At 41.6% G+C, this 25,422-nt stretch overlaps 1 protein-coding gene across 6 annotated transcripts in view; it reads right to left on the reverse strand.

Moving 5' to 3' along the window:
* Positions 1-25,422, reverse strand: part of cadm1a (cell adhesion molecule 1a) — a 634,562-nt gene that overhangs the window by 60,791 nt on the left and 548,349 nt on the right. For 4 of the 6 annotated variants that reach the window (XM_054731107.2, XM_015962034.3, XM_054731108.2 and 1 more), the window contains one exon: positions 18,776-18,868. The exons of the other annotated variants lie outside the window; for them this stretch is intronic. In XM_054731107.2, the coding sequence (XP_054587082.1) occupies positions 18,776-18,868 (93 nt within the window). The remainder of the gene's footprint in view (positions 1-18,775; positions 18,869-25,422) is intronic. 6 annotated transcript variants of the gene reach the window in all.

The following is a 25,422-nucleotide window of genomic DNA, read 5'->3' on the forward strand; positions in this document are numbered from 1 at the left end:
TCAGCTGAAGTTCCCGCGGCGCGCACACGCACTTTTTAGTTTGCAACGGCACCAAAACTTTGAAGCTGAAATAATGGCTGAAGGAGGAGACGGCAGCGCCCAGGACATCCATCCGCCCTCCAAGAAGACTAAATCGGAAGTATGGGCATATTTTGGATTTCTGAAAAACGCTGAGGGACAGTTAATAGAAGACGGCTATCCCGTTTGCAGAACGTGCAGGAAACAAGTGTCTGCAAAAGGTAACACTTCGAATCTAATGGCACATCTGAGTGACCATCACCCACGTCTCTACAGCCAGTGCAAGGTAAGTTAACATTAGCATTTTAGCTTAAATGCATGACGTGAGGACTTTTGGTTGAGGGAGAATGCAACGAGTCACTATATACTGCAGCCGCAGCGTCCTCTGCCAGCATTTAAACCGTGTCACGGACACCCTGTTGCTGGATGAAGCATCTTATTTGTTGATGATGAAGAGAAATATACAATTAGTTCCTTGTCATTGATTTGTTTACTTATTCAATGCCATTTATACTTGAACATTTGGATTTGATTACATAGTGTAGTAGTTATTTTAGTAATTTGTTTAAAGTGGCTATTTATTTTAAATACATATTTTTTAAGGTTGACTTGTACAGCGCTCAAGTCAAGTGTGGACTGGAGTTTTAGATTTTCATTTTGATAATGAAGAAAACAAGTATATGAGAAAACAAGTGGTGTTTCATTGATTTGTTTACATATTGTTTATGTTTTGAATGTTTGGATTTGTATAATTTAAACCTGCACTGACTACTGTAACATGTTCCAGAAAAAGAAGCTATTTGTTCCTTTACTTGTGAAAAGTTGCACTTTTGCTAAGGCTTTGTGTTATTTTAGGTTTAATAAACACTGTTAAACATTTTCAAAACTATTTCAGTTTGTGTAGAACAGGACTATCAATGCTTTCTGAACATATGCAACACCGTTTAAAAAATACCGCGATAATACCGAAAACCGTGATAATTTTGGTCACAATAACCGTGAGGTTAAATTTTCATACCGTGACAACCCTAGTCTGAGCCCATTCCTGGATATCTGAGTCGCACAGCTCATAGCAGCTAATAAGGGGAGGGGTGGGCGTGGCCATCGTGACAGAGTTCTGAAACAACTCATTCTGGAAGGTACTGAAAAAAGACAAAAACTGCTGAAATTACTTTATGAGAGAGAGATTTTGTGCGAGAGCTTCGTGGATAGGTTTGGCATCAACCACAGAACTACTGAAACTTAGATGATGATTATCTCTTCTTCCCAATTCTCCAAACTACCATAACTGATATGTACTGCAGGTAAGATGCTGACTGCTCATTAGGAATCCACACATTAGAAAGGATCAACTATCCTTTTAAAAATCTCTACATGTATTTACACACAAAGAAGTTCCAGCTATTGAAGAATGATCTGCTGAGGCACTTACAAATGCTTGTGTTTGACAGTGATCTGCTTTGAAATGAAATTAAACTGCATTACTATAATGACTCCATAAAGTATTTCTACACAAAGTAATTAATGGCACTGAGGGGAAGGCTCATATGTCGAGGAAACGTCTAACAGGACAGCCGATCAAAGTTAACTCTAAAGTGGTTTTGGACAAAGATGAAGACTTTTTGTTGGGGATGAGTTTTATATTTATGTTACGGGCTCACTGGCGTCCAAATGTAAGATGAGGCCTCTGTCCCAAGCAGTCCCAGCTGACAGAGAGGCAGCACGACCCGCTAACCCTCATTACACCGCAGGTGGCAGCCGTGTGGGACCATTCAGTAGGTCTGCTGCTGAGTGATTGCTTGGCCATTTCTCCTCTCGTGCTTTTCCTGCCTCTGGCTCATCGGTCAGCCGAGGCATCAGCAGCATCCTCGCAGACGCTTGCAGACAGGATGCGAGATGCAGCTTCATGACCAGCTGTCACGCTTCCCGCAAGCCCTTTGGTGACTTTCTGCCACATCTCTCAAGCCAGCACAACATGGAGATGTAACTGCATGCCAGTCATAATTATATTGGCAGAAATGCAAGGAAGAAGGGACCCTGTGGTACTGAAGACACTAACAAGCGGCGGGCTTCCCCACAGGCCATTGCATGCTTCATCCACGCCTCTACTCTGGAGCTCAGCTTGTGCTTTCCTTACATTTAGCAGAATTTTAGCCGAGCCTGAGATTGTTTCACTAACAGCTAAACTGATTCTCCTTCTTTCCAACAACAGCTTGCTCGCTGTTAAAAACGGATGCAAAACGATAATCCAGGCTGGATTTTTTTTCTTTTTCCTTTAATGGGACGTTTCAGCTCTTCGGAGTGGGAGTGTGGGAGTTTGAGCAGTCGGTGTCTCGTGCAGCAGTCAGAAGGAGGTGTCGGGAAGAAATGATAAAGTTGATCTCGAATGGAAAAAAATCCCCTTTAAGAAGACATTTCCATCTAAAACAACTCAAACTAATATTTGTATAGGTTTAGGTCAGTTTTGCACCAGATGGTTCCACCACGGGTCACCCATGATTCAAACATACACATTAGTAGCTGCAGCACAGCGTGGTTTCCAGTCATTTCTCTGCATTCATCAGGTTTGTTTCCTGTAATGTTATGTTTTGTATTTAGATGTAATAGATGCATCTTATAGCTACAGCTTCACTATAAATATAGACCTTCTAGTGTTTCTCCTTTGTGTTATTAGTATTCATCTTTTTGCTTCGACTGCAGCATTATGTTTACCTTCAGTGTTCCCCCAGGTGTAGCTACGAGGGTTGGTGCTACAACTAAATCCTCTGTAACCATCCGATGCATTAGATATGAGGTGCAAAAATCCACAGTACAGAATCCACTTTAACAGAAAAAATAGGTGGATATTTAGTCTAGAAAGGATCCTGCCCTGAGAGTGTTCATCATGGTTTCTACTCCTACTTGTACCTTCAAATTAATCTGAAATATTCCTTTAAGCTCGAAATTTTCTTACATTCTTTATTTTTTGACATTTAACAGCTATGGAATTAGGGCTAGGTTTAGTTGAAAACACAAAATAGCAAGAATTTATGAAAATAATGTTAGAATAACATTTAATTGGGACAAAAATATTTTTGAGCCACTTTTGGGTTCAATAAATGCAAATTTAGTCTTTAAGTGTCTTAATTATATCTAACTGCAGTCAGAAAGTAAAGGGAGTGTCCCACACTCCCTTTACTTTCTGACTCACGCACCTGCTACGACGGTGTTCAATTCAAATTCAAAAAAACTTGAATCATCCCCGAGGGGCAATTGTTTCAGTGCAGAAGAATCGGTACTGTGGTCATTCGCAGCAAGAGTCGCGCTACCGTTGATTAGATGAAAAGGGATCACATGAGGATAAATTGGGGGAGGGGAATAAAAAGGCATACCAGAGTTACTCCCGGCAGGGCGTAGCTTTACTATGCAAAAAAACGCCTCAAACATATAAGCACGAACATCAACAGTTCACAACATGAGACACCGAGAGGAAGGCGGGGTGGGGTGGGGGGCTGGGATCCTGTTTCTCCAGCGAGAGCAGCCCTATGGCGCTCAGCCACTGTAGCCACAGGTGGGAGGGAGATCTTGGGAGGAGCGCAGAGCACATTGACACCTGCAGGTTGATGACCTCGCCAGGCTGAAGTCCACCAATCCGAGGGGGGGTCGGGTCTTCGCAGCATCTGTCTGCATTCCTTCGTGGGGGTTTGTTGTTGGCATTCACAAGGCTGCCAGGGCGTCAGATTCGGATAACAAGACTTTGTTTGGGTCAGGCTGAGATAATTTTCCTCTCTGCCTTGAAGTCTGTAACTGATCATTCCAGTCCTCCAGTGAAGCCAATTTAGGTTTTAAACATCTCCACACCGTCCAGTGACTCTCTCCGTGATGACATCCATTTTGCGCACCAATACCGGTATCGCAGCTAGAACATTGTCCAGCTTACGATTCACCGTGAGTAACGTCCCAGTCTGTGAGGTCTCCACACGGACGGTGTTTTCCGTGGGTGCGGGTCGCCCTCCAATCGCTCCCGTCTTCCCAAATTTCCAGAAAACCAGATATCCTCCCACTCCAATCAGAAGAAATCCAGCGATCATCAGGCCGAATATCCACACGTCTTCGACGTCCTCAATGGACAGCTGAGAGAGGCATACGATCTTCCACTCCCTCCAGGAACCGAGCACATATCCCGCTGCGTGTGTCCCTTGCGGGCAAGTTGGAGCCCCCTCCTCCGTTCTCATCGTAGAGAAAATCGTGTCAATCGCGTTGAATGACCAATGAATTAAATCCATTTCTGAAAAATAGGGTTTTTCAGAAGAAATGCAGAGAAGCGCTCTGTGGGAAGACAGGACAAAGAGCCTTGGGAAAAAAAGATAAGGGAGCGTCTGTAGTCTGGAGTGCCGGAAGAAAAAACGTGCAGATTTTCACGCAAGGAAATGAAACCTTTAGAGACATTTTGGAAAGCTTCTGAACAGGTGATCTGTCACCTGCAGTCACATCCACGTGGGATACTGGTTCAGAGCAACCTCCATTCGGTAAATGAAATCATGACATGGTCAATGAATTTAGAATGAAAATAACTGGATAAACAACATGCAAGCTCAGAATTCTGGTGCAAAAGAGAGAGGAGAGACATGAGTTTTTCCAGAATCAAATTTTGCAAAAGTGTGTGAAAACTGCAGGAAAGGCTTGATGTTTTGATTAAGGGTGTGATGGAGCACACATATGTGTCCAGTGACAGTTCTGTACACAGCACAGGTATGAGTCACATGATTTAAAAGCACATGCACATTTTATTTAGCTACATTTTGCTAACAGCTTAGCCTAGAAATCTAGACAGTAGCAGAAAGCAAAATGAATTTGCTCTGCAAGTCAGTCTAAGCACGCTAGAGCCTCAGCAGACCAGTCTTGAGTCTTGCCAATCACAGCGCGTTATCGGTTTGGTGGGTGGGATGTTATGATGACGGAGGGAAACAACATAGGGTGCTCCTTTGAAGCAGCTGTGGCATCAACTTTGGACTATTAGAACTTTGACTCAAGAGCAGATCAAGGAACTTTATTTAGAAAATAGATATTTTTGTGTCTTCTTCAACAGAGTATAGTGTACTGTCCCATTTACTGACATCTGTAGCGGTGAGTACGTCATGTTGTTTGTTGTCCAACAGCGTGTGGAGATCCGCCCCACGACTGAGATCTATCTATGGGTCATGGCCAGACTATATACTCACGTAAATGGAATGGCTGCAATAGGAAACAGGGTCTAGATCTGGTGTCACCAACTCCAGTCCTCAAGGGCTACCATCCTGCTATTTTCCATGTTTCCTGCTTTACCACACCTGAGTGGAGTAATTTAATCCTCTCCTTATCTCTGCGCAGGCCTGTTAATTACTCAGTTTCAATCAGGTGTGTAGGAGCAAAGAAACAGCTAACACGTGCTGGATGGTAGCCCTCGAGGAACGGAGTTGGTGGTCTAGATGGTCTAGACCAGGAGTGTCAAACTCAAACTCACACGGGGCCGAAATGAGACTCTGGGACGGAGTCGAGGGCCAAACTTAATATTTTTGAAAAAGTGACGGCAAATTTGCACATTTTCTTTATCAACATAAATGCAATTTTGAACCTTTAAATTTGGAAACAAACTTATTTCTGCATTAACACTGAATGTGGAATAACCAAATTACTAGGGCTGTAGCGAAGCCTCGATGACGTCGACGGCTCGATTCTAAAAATTCGTCGACGTCAGATCCGGTAGTCGACGCACCTCGCCCACTTGTTGCATCCCCAGGAGTTTGTGAATAGAGGAGGAATCTGCCTGTTTTTCCTCTAGTTCGCCCTCTTCTCCGCCTTCACTAACATCTCCGCCAAATACCAAAGACCCGGAACAACATCCGTCCGCTACTATGTTCCTTTCGTGTTTTGCCCGCCTTCGTCTCCTGGCAACGGACAACAACTTCCGGGGTCAAATGCGCTGCTTCGTCTCTCGCAGATGCAGAAAATCACCGGGAGCGTTTCTCCCTTCATTAAGGAGCTTCTTTCAGACAGTAGGAGAGCTGTTTTGGTGGTAGCAGTCTCTCCTCCGTGCTGGTCTGTTTGCTGCTGGGTGTTTTTGGTTTATTTAAACTTGGTAACTTGAACTTAACATTGGTAAAGCTACTGTTAGCATCTTCGCTAACAGCTTCTTGGATAAGCTGTTACGTTTTGGTTTAGAGTTCATCTTTTTTGTGGTGTAGATCTCCCTTTTATTACATTTAGAGTGTTGTGGGTTTTCGGTTTAGTGTAAAATATCACCTTGAGTTTGGTTTAACCGCCCAGTTTAGAGTTTGGACCTTTGGAGATCCTTATTTTGGTCCAGAACCCTGTCATCTTTGCCCAGTGGGACATCCCAGGTTATTTGTCCTTTTGTTTTAATTCCCCACAGGCAGAATTAGTTTTATTATTCCCAACCTGTGGATGGAAAGATTTATGATTTTTTTGTAGTTGTAAATAAACCTGATCATCATTTTAACTTTTAAATCCCGTTCTTGTCCCTTCCTTTTTGCACACGAGCCAAACTCCCCAGGAAGGGTCATAACACCACTCGCCTCACGCACATAAGTGACCAAAACAAAGCAGCATGGAGACACTCCGTCTCCAACCACCTCTCAGGCAGCAGCCTGCACTCCCACGTTCCACACGTCACCAGAACATAACCAACCAACACAATAAAAGCAGTGTTATACAAAATGGGAGGCCTGTAGTGTTTATTCTCTTATAGTAACAATTTATCAATGTTTTTGAGGAATTTATTAGAGATTTTTTGGTTTTTATTAACTGTGCAATAGAAAAATAATCATTAGATTAATTGTATAAATAGTCATTAGAATAGTCGACTATTCGATAAAATAATCGTCAGAATAATCGTTTTAAAAATAATCGTTTACCCCCAGCCCTACAAATTACACACGAGCAAGTCAGTTTTAAATAATAGGCATCAGTGGTATTCATTACTTGTGGTATAATCAGCATTTTTAAAATCTATTCAGGATTTATGTTTTCTTGTTTATTCATTTTTCTTATTTTTTACTCTCCTTTTTTTCTCCTGTAATACGTGTCATCGCTGCTGTGACGTCTAGCTTTCCCCACTGAGGAACAATAAAGGGATTTTCTATTCTATTCATCTATCATCATCATGATATATCATGGGAGTTGAAGTCTTTGTGGTAAAATCGGCCAGCGGGCCAGTTTTAATATATTTTTGATATTTATCTCGCGGGCCACATAAAAATGACTCTGACATATGTAAACTAGATGATCCGCAGCAGCATGCGGCATAACGTGATGCGTGTTTGTTAAGCGTTTGATCATATAATACATAATACGTTTTATAAAGGTTTCTGTTTTTGTTCACCTAATTCATGCATCACCTAGCATCACAGGTGTCAAACTCCGGTCCTCGGGGGTCGCTATCCTACATGTTTTAGTGTTCTCCCTGTTTCAAAGCACCTAATTTCATTCAGCAGGTGATCAACAGGCTTCTTGAGAGCCTGATGAGCTGCTGCACAGGTAATCAACTGTGTTGGAACAGTGAAAGAACAAAAACATGCAGGATACCGGCCCTCGAGGACCGGAGTTTTATCACCTTTTTTCCTGTATCTTGCTATTTTTTGTTAAAACATTTTTTATCCTGTGTGTGTGTGTGTGTGTGTTTGTGTGCGTGTGTGTGTGTGTGTGTGTGTGAGAGAGAGAGAGAGAGAGAGAGAGAGAGAGAGAGAGAGAGAGAGATTTATCAATGATTATAGTACGTATTGGATAAAAAGACTCAATAATGTGTCTTTTATCTTATAGTGAAAATAACAGCTCCTGCCTCCCCACCACTGTGAGGCGCTGTTCCTCTGAGCCTGCTTTACAACAGCACAACTAGCATCTGGTATTTGTTTCTTACGAATGACTCTTTGGCCAACAACAAAATGAATCATCGCATTAGGATCTGCTGGACTGCACTGGAGCGGTCTCCATGATCGTAATTCCACTGATGCGCTCTAATGGTCGTAGGTCACATGGCTCGCCGTTACTGTGTTAGTATTGATTATAATAAAATTATAGAGGGCTGGATCCATTTTCAAACCAGAGGGCCAAGAATGAGAAGAGCTGGGACGTTATCCTACACAAGAGCAGAACGAAGCGAGGTGGAGGCACATCGAAATTCATAAAATTCTCCAATCACTTCAGCAGATGGTGTTTCTGCAATTTAAGACGCTGACAGACGTAATGAATATTGTTTCTCTGCTCTTCCTTGGGTTGTTTTGTTGTCCTGTTTACATTGTGGGTTAAATTAATTGGTTGTCAGTGCCGTTTATGGTCTTTCATCAATTAAAACTAGCCTGCTGCCTGATTGTTGTCTCTCCGTGGCATACGCATTCATTATTCTTTGTTTTCCCACTCATGGATTAAGTACAATAGTTCGCTGAGCGCCGTTCTGAATTAGGGGATGATTAGTTATACTTTGCTGATGGGCGAGGGACGGAACAAGAGGGAGGGTGGATGCTTACAAGATTTTTGAGTCAGTCTGGCTTCTGTTAAAATCTTTTTGGCCTTGACTAACTAAACACAAGCAAGCTGCAAGAAATCCTGAGTTTTGAGGAAAATCTGACAAAGAAATTGTGGAAAAAATGAACAAATAGCAATAAAAATGTAAAAAAGAAGAAAAGTGACTCATAGTCCTTTAACACACACACCGAGAAAAAAAGAAAAGAAAAAGTTGTTATTTCAGACGATTAAATTATTATTATTGATCTGTAAGGGAGTTAAAAAAAATAAACATCTACATTTCTTCACTTAATAATTTAACGCATGTTTGATCACATATTATTCTCATTTCCACCGTGGGAACTTTCGTGTGATTTTACCAGACATTCGTAATATGCACGCGCCTCCATTTCACCGGGTCGACTCAAAAGAACACGTTTTCGAGTCATTTCAGAGACAAGTGGCTGAACTGGAGTATGTCTGCTCGTAAGTGACTCGGTAGAGTCGCTGGATGGGACTTGTGTTTAACTCATGCTGATCGGTTGTAACTCCGTGAGGAATGATATCTGCAGATGTCGCCAAACCGATATTTGTAAAATTGGACGAGTCACTCCATTTTTGGTTCTTTTTTTAAACACAAATAAGGAGAGGGGAGAGCGGGCAGCAGAGGGCGACAACGCCCCCTGCTGCCCGCGGATAAACAGAGTAAGAAGTGACGCCACCATCAGCGTCAGCTCTGAGGAAGTTTGCAGCCGCAAACGAAACGTCAGCAGCAAGGTAAAGAAAAACCTTATTTGTAAGTAAGTAAGTAAAAGTGTATTTATATAGCGCCTTTCTCAGATATAAATCACAAAGCGCTGTACAACATGATAAAGATCAGGGCAAATACCTCTAACCAATAAAAACATCCGAAAAACAATAGCAGTGATAAAGTAGAAAATAAAATCATGAGGATAAACAAAGTGAAGGTGTGAACCCGAACAAAGCCATCATTCTGAAACATTTAGGGAGGGAACGCCTGGATGAAAAGGTGAGTTTTTAGATGATTTTTAAAGACCTCTACAGTGTTAGAGAGACGCAGATTTGAAGGTAGACTGTTCCAAAGTCTGAAAGGCCCTGTCCCCTTTGGTTTTCAGTCTGGTTCGAGGAACAGCCAGGAGGTTTTCAGATGTGGATCTAAGGTTCCGAGAGGTGGTGTGTGGGGATAAAAGCTCAGATAGGTAGCTTGGAGCCTGGTTGTTAAGAGCTCTATAGGTCAGGACTAAAACTTTAAACTGTATTCTATATTCTACCGGGAGCCAGTGGAGGGACTGTAAACCTGGAGTGATGTGAGCTCGTCTGCTGGATTTGTGTTTAAAAAAAGAACCAAAGATGGAATTTGAAGACAGACACAGAAAGAACGTACAAAAGATGGACGAGTTACTGGTGAAGGGGAAAGGATGGAAAATAAAATAGGCAGCGTTCACGCAGCATTAACATTGCAGTTTCTAAACTCCCAACGTTGAAAAATATGGCTACCCCCCCCCCCCCCCCCACACACACACACACCATCATTCATGCCATTTAGTGGTCAGGTCAAGTCTACTTTATTTATAAAGCACTTTACAACAGCATACAAGCTGACCGACGTGCCTAACAAGCCAAAACAAAAACAGTAAACAGCAATTTCCCATAATGCTGAAAACAAGTTCAAGGTTCATCATAAAAGAAATTAAAAACCTGACATAAAAACAAATAAAAGCAAATAAAAGCAAACTATTCAAACTGACATAAAAGCGACTACATCTCCCACATAGCGCTAAAAAAACTTTCTTCTGGTCAGTAAACGCAGCATTTGTCATCACACAGCTGCTCTCCCTGTCCCCCAAGTAGATTAAATTATGGATTAGTTTGACAAAATAAGACGTTTAAAATGTTTTTAATGTCCGTGGGTGCCTTTTGGTGCTGATCAAGGGCATCACTCACTGCTGAGAGAGATATGCAAACGTCTTAGCAAACTCCTGAAAGGATCGCTGTATGGAGACCGAACCATTTTCCTTTCACTTCTCCCCTCCCACAATTTCTCTGAGCGCCTATTGACCCGTTGAGACTTCTTCGCCGGATCACATGGGTCCGTCACGGTGGACGTCAGCAGTGCTTTAGCCAGTTTAGCCTTGCTTGCATCGGGCTCAAGCTCAGTTCACATAGTTGGGGCTCATAGAAGAAGAAGAAAAGATGTTTTCTAAAGCGCCTCTCAGGATAAAAATCACGAGGCGCTTCACAAAAACTAAAAATGTAAAAATATAAAAAAGAAGTTAGAAAATGATTAAAAATGTATTTAAAATGAGCAAAAAATAGACGATTGTGATTTAAAAATGTTAAAGAGAGAGAGAGCGTGAACAGGAAAGAGGGAAGTCAGTGGATCCTGAGGAAGGTGGAATAGGTGGCGAGAGCAGAATAAAGAGAGAGAGGTGAAGAAGGTCATACAAAAGCCAGCTTGAACAAGTGAGTCTTCAGCTGCTTTTTAAAGGAGACCACTGAGTCCACTGATCTCAGGCTCAGGGGGAGAGAGGTCCAGAGTCTGGGGGCCACAGCAGCAGATGATCTGTCACCTTTGACCTTTAGCCTGGTGCTGCACAACCAGTAGACTTTGATCACTGGACCTCAGGGACCTGCTGGGGGTGTAGGGACTAAGAAGATCACCAATGTAAGATGGTGCTTGTCCATGTAAGGCCCTATAGACCAGAACCAGGATCTTGAAATGAACCCTGAAGTTGACATAGAGCAGTAAGAGTTTACTAAAACTACAGTTAGCTAGCTTAGAACCTGACTCTCACGTTCTGCCTACTACCGATATGATTAGGTGACAGAATAATTCACCCCGCTCCATTTATACCATTATGTGATGGACAGCCATTCTCTTTACACTGCAGCTGATTCTTAAGATTGCAAAGCTTGGATCCCTACAAGTACTTTGTTGTGACTTGGGTCCTGAGACCAGATGTTACTCTCACATCGGAGGGGCAGTATATCTCATTTCCACACAGGTCGTTCTCTATTGGAACATTATTGTTTGTATGTAGAAATGCCCATTAGTAGACGGAAATGCACATCCTCCACAGTAAAATAGGATTATCAGTAGTTTAAACTCATCACAAATGTCATTTCAGGTCCATCTTAATCAGTTCCTGTCGTTCTCGTGACATAATGAGAAAGTTAATCTTACCCTGCAAAAGTTTTTGCTGCAAATCCAAAAATACTTTGAGGGCTGCCGATCCTTTGATCCCCAGTGAGTCGTGGAGGATGGCTGCTTATACTGAGCCAGGATCCTCTGGAGGTTTCTTCCTGTTAAAAGGGAGTTTTCCTCTCCACTGTCGCTGCATGCTTGCTTAGTATGAGGATTGCTGTATAGTCACTGACACTAGCCAGTGACTTGATGCAATTTGCTGGGTTCGTTATATAGAAAACATTGTTTCTGATTGGCTTAATGAACTGACCTGAATTGGAATGTTTATCATGTGAAGTGCCTTGAGACGACTCTTGTCGTGATTTGGCGCTTTATAAATAAACTTGAATTGAATTGAAAGTCTTTACTCGTCTTCTGTCTCAATGAGAGTTATCCATTATAAAGCAAAGTTGAGTTTACACCTTCGCCTGATAGTGCAGCCAACTGTTAACATCTTACTGTCAAATAAACCAAATAAAAGTGACTTAAGGCTACAAGCTGGCTTGTTTTGGACCAGCGCAACAGAGTTTTAATGGACGTAAACGGCTCCTTTGAACATCCATCATGGAAAAAGAGGCGTTCCCATGAGTACAGTGGCGTCACGTAAGGGTCAATACCTCATGGCTATAAAGACTAAAATGTGCCCCGCCACTTTGAGTTGAAGGGTTAAACGTGTTTTGATAGCAAGAGAAACAAAATCCCAGGAAAGTTTAAGACAGAGTTAATTAAATGTCCCATAATTGGCAGAGCTGGCTGATTAAAATGTATTTAATCTGAAATTTAGTTTCCTAAACTGGCCAAGCACTTAGGAGCCGTGTAGTGGGGGTTACCTTTTTAAAGTACTTTTTTCCTATCCCTCTAATGGGAAATAGCTCAAAGACAGCTAAAATAACAACAACAATAATAATAATAATAATAAAGAAAAACACTCTGAAGGATTTAATGGAAAGCACACCGCAGATAAATGAAATCTAGTGGTAGAGCATTTTATGGCTATCTGAGTCTGCTGCCTGCCATCCAGACGCAGTAATATTGGAATGCCCCTGATAGCTAAAGCAAACAGAAGACATCTGGCAGAAACTGTGAGTTGTTTCAACCTGAAAATATTGGCACTGCAGATGTGAGGTTGGCTTTATCTGGTGAAGCCCACGCATCTCAGCTCACAGGGGACGGAAATAACCTGCCAACATGCTGGAGATGTTTAGAAACCGCAGATTATCAAGGAAAATTCCACTTCTTCCTCAGTAAAAGCCTCGTTGGTGGAGTGATTTTCACTCCTGGAGTTATTTCACTCTGTCATGAAATATGACGGCAGTGAGTTGGAGGGCAGAAACAGAAAAGACCCTAAATGGGAACTCGACACAACCGATGCTTTTTTATTGTGTTTCTCTATAATTTTGGCGAGATTTGAAGAGCAGCTTTACTGAACAGTTCAAGTCATTTATTTATGTGCTGATGCCCATAATCTAAACTCCTGAAACACTTTTGCTCCCACACAAAAAATAATACAAATTTTTTTTTAGCAATTTTTGAATGTTCATTAGGAGCAATGAGGGTTTAAATTGTTTAACATTATAAAAGTAATAATGTGAAATTATTATGTAATTTAATGATGATTTATTCAGTGTATGTTCCAATGAGATATGCAGCTAAAAGGTCAAATTCATATGTTCTCTGGACTTTTTTTATTTTGGCTGCTTCATTAAACATTTTAGGTCTTCAAGCATTTACAAAAACGTTTTTATATTAATTTATGTCTCTTAATTATTATTTATAAAACAGAAAGTCTCTAAAACTCAAGTAATTAAACAGTATTTTGATACAAAACAGATAAAATTAGCCAAGAGCACTAGAAAAAAGTACTTTAAAGGGGACAAATAATGCAGTTCATCAGCAATCTAAAACAGTGCTTTGAATCTCTAAGAAGCATAAGAAACTTTCTTTTGGCTTTCATCCGTCCCAGGAGCCTTAACACAGGCCATTCTAAACCTCCTAAATCAGCCTTGCTTTTAAAATAGCCGTTTACTCCTCCCACCTGGCCAGCACATTAATGAGCTGCTTGCTGATTGGTTGGTTTAAACCAGAAGGCCTCAGACACTGGAGATTGCAGATTGGAGGAGGAAGGGCTCCACATTATGACGTTTTTATGAGAGGTTTCTCAGAAAATAAGTTTTTTTCTGGCATGTTTAACTCATTCACTGCCAGCCGTTTCCTGATCGCTAACGGCCTTCGCTGTCAGCGTTTCTCACCGTTTTTACAGTTTTTTTACGAGTGACAGAACGTTGCGCGCTAGCATGATGTCGATGCCAAAACAACCAAAACAAAGCGGAGACTCACCTCTTACATCAGGAAGAATCCGTGTGTTTCGAGCGTTATCCGTTCTTTCATAATCCGTTGTCGAATTGTGATCGGCAGACGCTTTTCCGGTTCGCGCCTCGCTTTTTTTACAGGAACGGCCCAAAACGATCTCCAAACACATAGATGGTCTGCTTCCTGATCATGTGATCTGTGACGTATGCGGATGAAGATCGGCTTCAGGGCTGAGATGTTTGTTCTCTCAGAGCGGGGGCTCGTTCCAATGCTCAAACAGTAAAAAAATGCAAATGACGACTTTAGTCGTCATTGGCAGTGAATGAGTTAAAGGGACTTTACAGAGTTTTGAATTTTTATGCTAGCGATCGCCCCCTCAGGCCAAAAGCGTAACGGCAGCTTCAATAGTAGGCTCGTGCACGAGGCGCGCATGCTGTACATGCACACTCCTTAACGAAAATAACAGCTGAGATGGTCCTGTGTGTGTGTGTGTGTGTGTGTGTGTGTGTGTGTGTGTGTGTGTGTGGCCCGGAGGACAGAGGACAGGAGAACGTGCAGCTAATTAATTAAATAATGTGGTTCTGTACCTTTCTCTTCAGCACAGCCGACAAAGGTTTATGATGGGTCAGTCCTCCTGCATGCTCAGATCATTCCCTTCCCTTGCTTGAAAAATTGTTCCAAAATGAAAGTTGAACCCACATCTTTTTTATCTGTGAATTCAATGCCGTTCGGCGAGTCTCAAATAACAATTTGGGCATCTTACTGTAAAAAAAATATACCATTAATGTGAAAAAGAAACTCTAAATAAACTATGTTCACATCTAGAATCAAACCCAGGTCTCCCGCACAAGAGTCCAACGTCTAACCAGGTTAGCTATAGCGCCAGCGATGAATGTTTGATCTGTAACATTTATATCCTTGATGACAGCTGAAACAACGTTAAAAGAACGGTTCGGAGTGAAAATGGCTATTTTGTTGCTAATTAGCAGGAAATATCTAGAAGAAAGTTCTACAGAAAGTAGCTAAGGGTCCTCAGAAATGTAGCTAGCTTTGTCACTAGGCGTTAGGAACAGCGACAAAGTGGCACTGCCTCTCTCTCTGCTGCTAAAGCTACGGATAGCAAATGCTACGGGCGATGCCTGAGCGTGAACGCGCATGAAGCAGCCTGCTCGACCCGAGCATCTCTCTTTTTCTGTCATTTTACAGAAAAACAGGCAATCCCAGTAAAAATGCCAGGGCTCATTCTACAGGACCAGGGCATTGCAGGAGAATGTATGAAGAAGACATTTATTATTTCTATACATGTTTTGGCTGTCACACTTCCATAATGCACCTTTAAACTTTCTAATTTACATAAAAAGTAGGTCACACACGGCTTTGACTCCTTTGGCTACTTTTGACCACCAAAGCTGTCGTTATTCATAAACAGCAAAATAAATGTTGGTTTAGATTCTTTCTCCCCTTAAAGAAAATGTTACATGAGCACAGTGGGTCATGAATAACTGAGCATAAATGTTTAAAATATGTTTCTCATGATTTATTGTTGTTTTCAATTGACAACTGTGTTTTGTTTTGTTTAGCATTAGCACCATAGCACGATGACAACTATAAAGCAGGCAATAACTGCTCCATGTCGAAGTCCACAGGCGAAGGGCAACGTCCTTGGATGATGATTATTATCCATCGCCTAGCTATTTCCAGTAATGTGTTTCAGCAAAACGTCCACGATTTGGGGAACTACCTCCCCCTGCAGGAGCTGCATGCTTATGAAAGTGCTTCAGAATGCACTGGATTTTTTAGCTTCGTTTCCTAGACGGATGGGGACGGATATTTGGTTTTACCAAACCCGGCTATGTGTGTACACGGCCCAAGACCGGGAGAGCTGTGATAAAACATCAGCTGAAGGACCCAGCGTTAATTAAAACATGCACTTTTGCTATTATTCATTTTAACGGTTAAAATTCAAGGTTTACGCGTTAATATTAGGTTAACTGGTCTCCTTATGAGTTCATTATTTTATTCTATAAGCACAAACAAATAAAGTATGTTCTGTTGGAGAATATAAAGATCTTCACATTCATTATTTATGACGGTAAAAATCAACGCAGCCGGCCCCCAACTCCACTTCTTGATCTGAGGCAAAAGGAGCTTTAAGTCAACCTCCAAAAATAGGTACTCTGTTTAATCCAATCAGATGGCATAATCAAGCACAATGCCGGTGATTTCTGCCAGCCTTGTGAGATTTGTTCCAATTGAGTGGTCTGTCAGAGAGGCTGTGATTGCATTTGGAGCTCGCGCTGATTTCTGAGCCGAGGCATGAAGTGTTTTCTCTCTGCGCCCTTTAGAGACTCACACTCACAATAGCTGAGTTCTGTTGCAGAAGTCAGATAAAAAATTTACTTATTTTCAAAAAGGGCCTAATTTCCAAGTGCTCATGTTCATTTAGTGTTCCCCCTTCATCCCCCCCCCCCCAATTTTTTGTACCCCTTGCAGAGCAAGAGCTGCAATCTTCCCTCACAACTAACAGAGATCTTTCTTAAACCTTTAGTGAGCTTTAGTTTTATGTTTAGTCAGGACGTTTGCTGCAATTGCATCATTTATTTCTGTAAAATTCTGTAATCCCAGAACTAAAATCATTATTTCTTTACTTAAAATAAAATCTGGATCAAAAACATTTTTGAGAACAAACACCTGGTTGTCCTGACATTGTGTGAATGATGAAATCCCCGAGCGGTACAATTACTCATAATCTATGCGATGGATGATGTCTAAATCTCAAAGTCTACGTTGATCTCTCGTGTTTTAATGGCGTTCTGTTCTTCTTAACGCTACGTTTTATACGTTTGAGCTCTATTGGGACTTGTTAGGGAAGCTAGGAAAGAAATATAGAAGAAAAATGAGAAACATCTACATATTTACATTTTTAATTCCAATAAAAGATAATTGTATGCATTTGAGTGATAATGTGTTAATGGATAGAAATATAAAAGCTGAATACATGTTTCATTTGTAAGTATTAAAGCGAGGTCACAGACCAGGAACGAATCCACTTATTTACAAGTCAGCAAACTGATGATCTCCCTAAATAGATTAAATGCCCACATCTCTGAAGGCCGTATATTTCTGTTGACCCCCCCCCCCCCCACAGAAGGGTTTGGAGGACATCTTCATGTTGGGGTTCACTACAGGTCGTTCACCTCACAGACGTCCTTACAAGTCAGGTGACTTGGTTTCTAGTATTAGCATAACTTCAGGTTTTTCAAGTCTTATTGAAGTTACCCCATGGTGCTTGTTTATAAAGCAGTTAGCTGCAGCCAATCACTAAGCTCGAGCTAAAGCTGTTGCTTCGTGATGTAATCATTGGTTTGTGTTGATCGTGTTTGGTTAATGCATCGATGATTTTTAATTGAATCTTTGAAATAAGAACTGTTCAAAAGTCTTCATCGCACCACACCAAAGCATCAGTCTCAGCCAGACGCTGGGATTGGAAACTGTTGCCCAAAATTTGGGCTAAATCTTCAAAATTCATGTTTCCCTCTGATGATAATTGGCATTTTCAGTGGTTTCAGATTTGTCATGTTACCCCTACAGAACCAAAAGTAAAGAAGTGTTTTTTGAATGTCATTGGTGAGCCCTTCTGCTGCTGTTCTGCACAAAGTTACGCTTTTAAGTAATTTCACTCTTTTTCTGCATGAGACTTTGCTGTTGATTCACCTTCTGCACAACTTCTAATGTCTCTGTCTCTCTGCGTTCCGGTAACATCTGACCGTGCAGACACTCTGTCCTTTCAGCTCCTCCTGATTAGTGTCCGTGTTCCAGATTGGACTTTTTATGGAGCACGGGGCAGCAGCAGCTCAGGAGGTTGAGCAAGTCGCCCACTGATCGAAGGATTGCAGGATCAATCCCTTGGGCAAGACACTTCACCCGACTTGCCTATGTTGGTGGTAGTGAGAGGAGCAGATGATGCCAATGGCAGCCTCGTCTCTGTCAGACCACCCTAGGGCAGCTGTGGCTACAAGTAGCTTACCATCACCGGCAGTGTGTGTGAGTGCGTGATTAATGGAAAGCACTTTGAGTGCCTTGAAAAGCCCTAAATGAATCCAATCTATAATAATAACAATAATAATAATACTTATTATTATTATTGTTATCATCACACCCAGGGTTTTGATGCTAAACTTGCTGGTTTGCTTAGCAGTTTTACACAAACATACCGGTCAGAGTGTTTATTCTGAAAATCACAATTCTGGATCCATATTTTTGTCGACGCCATGATGGACACCCATCGGTCTCCCTTGACTATTGCATTCCAACTTTTGTTGTTGTGTTCACTCATCCTGCTCCAGGCTCTGATATAAAGGTAAAGTCCCACTAGTCACCATCACACACTGGTGAAACGACATCCCCACTGGGAGCAGGGAGCTGCAGCAGTGTCTGCGCTCGGGAACCATTTGGTGGTTTAAGTCTGTATCCTAGACCGAAGTGCTGCAGCTTCCTTACTCCGGTCTCAGATACAGACTTTAGTGTTGACTGAGCTCACACTAGCAGTTAGCTCATCAGTCCTGTTGGGAAGTATTACTCTAAACTGAGGCTGAGCAGGACAGTGAGTCGGACAGAAATCTAAGTGTTCCAAAACGGTCAACAGGCCTTCAATTTACCAGGGGAAGAGGTGCTGTTGGATGAAAATTAAAATACATGGAAGGGTAAACACACACACACACACACACACACACACACAAAACTTGTGAAAGGGTAATACAGTACCTTGATTGCCTTCAGGGTTGGAGGAGGAGGTGGTGATGGTGGAGGTGGTGGTGATGATAGCTGAGGTGGGTATAAGGGTGGTGGTGGGAGCATCTGAGTGAGAGGACAAATATATGTCAAACACAGGGTGGGGGTGGGGGGTGGGGGGGGACAGATGAATATAAAAAGCCATGAAGATAAAAGCAACAGTGAAAGGATAATATCACTCGCGGGCGTGCGAGCAGCGGCTCGTCACCAGGTGAGTTAAAGGTCAGCTGCAGGCGCAGAGGCGTGTAGAACACGGCTGGAGCACGGCGACGACATGATCTCATCTCGTTAGAACAGAGATGATGAGAGATCTCGTTGGGATTTCCTCTTTTGTGTCTCCTCACAGGCGTGGCGTTACAGAATGATGTGACAATAAAAAGCAGACAGCTGTTGGAAGTTATTAAACGTATTATGACTAGCAAGTGCTGTCATTATGCAGCGAGCTCTCCTCCGGCTCTTAATCGCTTCTGAGAGGTGAAGAACAGACACGTTCCACAGAAGGTGGGAATTAAAACACGTGAAAATTAGTGAACAGCGTTGTTGAGATCACCGATTTTAACTGTCCTGCTCACAGCTTTCCCCCTTTCTTCCTTCATTAGCCGGGTTGGACCCCCCGCCTAAACAGTGACCGGTGGGAGGTATCAACGTGACATTTTCCCCGTCGAACCGGTCCGGTCCGGTTGATCTAAAGCTGCCGGCGGTGCTGCTCAGTTAGAGACCTCCCGTGCTTCTCTGATTGCCTGGGAACGGACTGAGAAACCTGTCGGGATTGTTAAAAGGTCCTGGGAAAAAAGTAATTTGTGGCTGTTGATAAGAAAGAGAGGCAGTCTGCGCTTTAATGAAATAAGGTGTTATAAGAAGGTGAGGAGAGGAAATGTGTACGGCAGAGACAGGAGGGGAGGAAAGTCAATGAGATGGAAAAACTGTTGGTTTTAGCAGAAACCTTTAATGCAGGAACGTAAAAACAAATAGAAAGGGGATTTGTTTTTATCTCTCCCCTTTTTAAACTCAACAAAATCTAAATATAGGCCGTGATTTACAGGAAACAAGGGTGTCCCCTGCAGGTGGAACAGAATATTCTTCAGCTAATGTTTAAAAATATAGTCACCAGGACTAAGGGTAAACGCTAGAGAGAAAACGGGCCCGTTCCTAAAGAATGGATCATAACCCATCCATCTCTCACCTCACACCCTTTATGTGCACCAATCACACGCTCTCAGATGGGAGCAGCTGAACAGGAAGTCAAACCAGAGCCAGGCTGCCGAGTGTTCGTGAGGTTTATAAATGTTCTCATGCCGGTGAGCTGCTGTGATTTTGAAGTTGGCCTTGTTTCTCACCATTAAAACACCACACTGTATTGGGTGGCATACCAAACTGTTACACAGATACATACCGATACTCATACACTCAATCCAAGATGGCTGCCGCAGCACAGCACTGTTTTGTTGTCTGAGTGAATGGACTCCTATCCATATTCTACTGCAACTTTGCTACCTACTCTGGATCTGAAAGATCTGATAGTCGTCAGGAGCAGGATCTGTTGAATAAGAGGCCACGGGAAACTGATCGGGATGATGCTGGATGGACTAACTGAGGCCCAAGTCTACCTGGAAGTCACCTGCCTTGTCTAAGGTTTGGACTTGAGAAATACCTGCTATGAATTTCTGCAGTGAAAGGAACATTATTTTCCATTCTACTTGAAGTCATGATCAAGATCTGCTGGGGGAGAAGAATCCACAGGGAATTGTATTTTATTAGGATGGAGTTGGCTAAAGCTACCCGAGGCCTATACTCTAGCTACCTGGAAGCCTCCTGCTCTGTAAACGGTTTGAAACCTGGCTCTTCGGACCTGTTAACGCATCACTGCAGCTAAGGCAAGATTATCTGGTACTTTGCATAGCAGTTACTTGCTCTGTGGAAAAATATTGGAGTAAATTGAAATATCATCACTTTGGATTGGCGGTTTGGATCTCATGTTCTACTGCTAGCTTGAGCACTGCGACTGTGGAAACGTGGAACTTAAAGCTAATTAGTTCCCTTGTCTTGTTCCTATGCTTTACATCTTTACATATGCAACTCGCACTTGTTTGATGAAGTACCAGGATCAGAGTTGAACCAACAAAGACTATTCCTTGAACACGAGTCAGCAGCTTTTGACTGTGTCAGACGTTTTCTTCTTATGTGGTAAAGGGACTCTTGTGCTAATTCTTCAGCAACATCCCCAAATAACCAGAGACAGCAAAATGGCTGCTGGATGTTAATGGATCCATCTACTATTCCTGCCTTTATGTATTAAGAGAACATTTTACCATACATGAAAGCCTGATCATATGTCCCTGCAACTTGCAAACTGTATTAGAAGAACATAACATAAAATCTAAGTTTTTGATCATGTTTACTCTTGTTTTCTGGAGATGTTGAATTAAACCCAGGACCAGGAAATAACCCTCTTACCCCAGCAGATCTTTACTCCAGATCTGGTCTTGGTATTATTCATGTTAATGTGAGAAGTCTTCTCCCTAAATTAGACATGCTCTCAATATGAATAAACTCAACAAATGCAGACATCTTAGTGGTATCAGAATCATGGCTAAAAATATATACCGAAGACAATGACATCAACATTGATGGCTATAATGTTTTTCGTGCGGATTGAGAGAAAAAAGGTGGAGGGGTGGCAATGTATGTCGAGCACCGTTTTACAGCTGATGTAATTTGATCAAAATCTTTGAGCAAAGAACTGGAAATTCGAGCCGTTGATGTTGAAATACCTAAAGATCAGCACATCATGGTGGTGGGATGTTATAGACCAGGGGTCGGCAACCTGTTCCCATCAAAGAGCCACTATTACCCGTTTCCCACAGCAAAGAAAACACTGGGAGCCAGAGCAGCCATGGCGTTGTGGGCGGGGCCTACCCTCAGACAGTAGAGCGCTGCTCACAACAGGTGACAGCAGCCGGTACCGGTTGCTCGTGTACGTCAAAGTTATCTTTCATAAGACGATAATCAATAAAACGATTTATATAAAGTGGATCCAGAAGTTGTAGCCCGTCTCTGCCGACAATATTTAGATATTTTTCACCCTGTTGGTGGTTTTACTGAGCAGGTGCCACTTTTGTCATACGTTTCTTTTTAAAACATGTTTAGACTGTTCAGAATACAAATCCAGGCTCTGTCACGTTTGATTGTTGTAATTAAACTTTGTAGGTGGGGAAGGTCAGAAAAGGATCCGATCATTTTGTTTTTCCCTCATTTACAGCGACGGAGATAATGGTGCAGTGCGCCTGGCTCTGGTGTTAATCAAGTTTAATTATATCTCTTTGCAACAATTTTCACAAGAAAACAGAACAGTTAAAAGCAGGGCTTGTGTTGACCGGACAGTTCCCGTATTTGACCGTTTATTTTGACGGAGAAAGAATAGAAAGAATTATCCCGACGCATGCAGACGAACTGACACTTTATTCGTTCCGCACATCGCAGATGTAGCTAAATCACTCAAGAAAAGATTCCCATCTGAACATCTGAGCTGGACACTGCTCAGCGCAGCTCGCTGTCAGCGTGTACTACATAAGGTGCACAGCAAGCTGAAGATGTGGAGAGGGGCTTGGAGCGAGTCGTAGAACCAGGGCGCATGCAGGAAGATTCCTCCGACTGAAGCGAGACTTGTCACTTAGAAAATGTTCCCTGATTATGAAACTTTGGCTGAATAGCACTTGTTCCTGTCTCCAATGTGGCGACACATCCAGGAGCCGTCTGAGGAGAATCCCAGAATCTCACATCCTCGTCAGCTCAGAAAGCGCTGATATGATTACGCACAAGCGTGACGCGTCAACCCGGTCTCACAGTAAGACCGGGTTGGACCTGTTCAGGTTTACGCAGACAATCTTTACATTTAGAATTGGCATACAGATGTAAAATTAATGCAGTAAAATATAAAGCATTTTATTTAAATATCCATTCATTATTTTACAAGCACAGAGAGCCGCATCAGATGGATGGAAGAGCCGCATGCGGCTCCAGAGCCGCGGGTTGCCGACCCCTGTTATAGACCTCCATCGGCTTCTAATAATTCATTGTCTATAGTGATACATTTTTTGTCGCAGTTAAAATACAATGAAGTACTGATTGTTGGTGACTTAAATTATGATTGGCTCGCATCTGCTTCTGATGCACTGAAAAATCAATGTCATATTTTAAATCTTACTCAGCTGATTGACTCTCCCACGAGAATCAACTCGAAACTTGTTAAAAAATCAACACTCATTGATCTAGCATTAACAAATATGCCATTTAAATTTGTAGCGACTGACATTTTCCCAAATGATATGAGTGATCGTTGTGCTATAGCAGTTGTACGGGATACAAAAGTTCCTAAAAGCAAACCACGCATGGTAACTAAACAAAATATGAAGATATTTTCTGAGCAAGCTTTTTTATATGATCTTTACTGTTTCCTTTGGGATAGAATAGCTTTTTTTGATGATGTGGAACTAGCTTGGAATTATTTTCTCCAAAGCTTTAATAATACTATGAATAAAAATGCCCCCTTCAGAAAATTTAGAGTAAAGGGTCGTGAAAATCCCTGGTTTACAAATGAATTATCAGAGTTGCTTCATGAATGAGATGTGGTATGGGACAGGGCACGAAAGTCTAAATGCCCTAAAGCACTTAAGAAATAAATGTACTTTACTCTTACGAAAGACAAAATCAAATTTCTATCTGAACAAATTAACTGAAAATCTAACTAATCCTAAAAAGTTTTGGAAAGAAATCAAAGCACTATCCTCATCAGAGAACTGTACTCATTTACCTTCAAATATACATGTGGAAGGCAAAAATATTAGTGATAAAACGGAAATGCTAAATTTGTTTAATACACATTTTGTGACATCAGGCTCATCATGCCATCCACCAGACCGTCAATCTCAACAATCTAGCATTGTCAGAAACAATAATATTGATGTTTTCAACTTTAAACCATTTACAACATTTGAGGTAAAGAAAGCCCAAAAACAACCCAAATCTTGGAAACCAGCTGGTCCAGATGGACTAGAACCATTCTTCCTCAAGCTTGCATCCGAGTACATTGCAGAACCCCTGTGTTGCATTTTTAATCTTACTTTGAAAACAAATAAAATACCTAAAGAATGGAAATCTGCATTTGTGCTGCCAATTTTTAAAGGTGGAGACCCGAGTAACTTAAATAATTATAGGCCTATTTCAAAGCTCTCTGTAGTGGCTAACATACTTGAATCCTTGGCCAATGATCAAGTAAAGATTTTCCTTAAATCATACTCTATACTATCTGAATATCAGTCAGGGTTCAGAAAGAAGCATAGTACCACTACAGTAACCATGAAAGTTTTGAATGATATTACTGAAGCTCTTGACAACAAGCAATGCATCTTTATGCAGATGATACAGTTATTTATTGTTCTGCCCCAAACTCTACAAAGACATTTCAGGATCTTCAATCAGCATTTGATCAAGTGCAAGAACAATTGTGCCATTTGCAGCTTGTACTAAATGCTGATAAAACTAAACTTATGTTTTTCTCTCCGTCAAAAAGAAAAACAGAGAATAGGTCCATTTCTACTGGTCTGGGTCATCAGATTGAACTAGTTTCTAGTTTTAAATATCTGGGTTTCGTAATTGACAATAAGTTATCCTTTAAGCTCCATATCCAGTATTTAACAAAAAAGTTGAGATTTTTATTAGGATTTTATTACAGAAATAAATCTTGCTTTTCTTTTACGGTAAAAAAGAGGTTAGTAGAATCAACATTTATGTCTGTAATAGACTATGGAGACATCTTGTTCATGAATGCCCCGTGCACTGTTTGAGCATGTTGGACAGTGTGTATCATAGTGCCTTGCACTTTATAACAAACTGTTGGCCTCTTACCCATCATTGCTTGTTATATTCAAAAGTGAATTGGTCTTCATTGCGGGTATGCAGACTCATGCATTGGTTTGTTTTTATTTATAAAGCTGTGTGTGGATATTTGCCTTTTTATTTACCATGTCTTTTATCAAGAACGCAGAATCAGCTCAGCCTCCGCTCAAGTGAACTTTTGCAATTTGTTGTTCCTAAGGTTCGCACAGAGCTGGGAAAGACGGCTTTTAGCTTTGCTGCTCCATCGACGTGGAATTCACTACAGACAGATCTAAAAATCAAGGATTTGGTTTCCTTGAGTGGATTTAAGACTGATTAGGTCACTGGAATCCAGACTAACAGTGTGTTCATGTTTTAATTGAGTTTATGTGGAAATGTATTTAAATGTGAATGTATTAATGTTGTAACTTGTGCTGCTGCTCTGTCTGTCTTGGCCAGGTCTCCCTTGCAAAAGAGATCTTGTATCTCAATGGGACCAACCTGGTTAAATAAAGGCTAAATAAATAAAAATAAAATACAAAGATGCTATTTTAACCATGGGGACGCAGGGGGGGTATGTCCCCACCTATTTTTATAATGAAGGTTTGTCCCCATCATTAATTTTAGCAAACGATTTCGGTCTGACCACGTTAAACTCGCTGCAGAAGCACCAGACGCAAATGAAGAACGCACATGAGCACCATTTTAACCCTTTGTGTTTCTGGCTCAACTTAAAAACTATAGCT

Source organism: Nothobranchius furzeri, chromosome 10 (genome assembly GCF_043380555.1).
Source record: "Nothobranchius furzeri strain GRZ-AD chromosome 10, NfurGRZ-RIMD1, whole genome shotgun sequence".
In the NCBI taxonomy this organism is placed as follows: domain Eukaryota; kingdom Metazoa; phylum Chordata; class Actinopteri; order Cyprinodontiformes; family Nothobranchiidae; genus Nothobranchius; species Nothobranchius furzeri.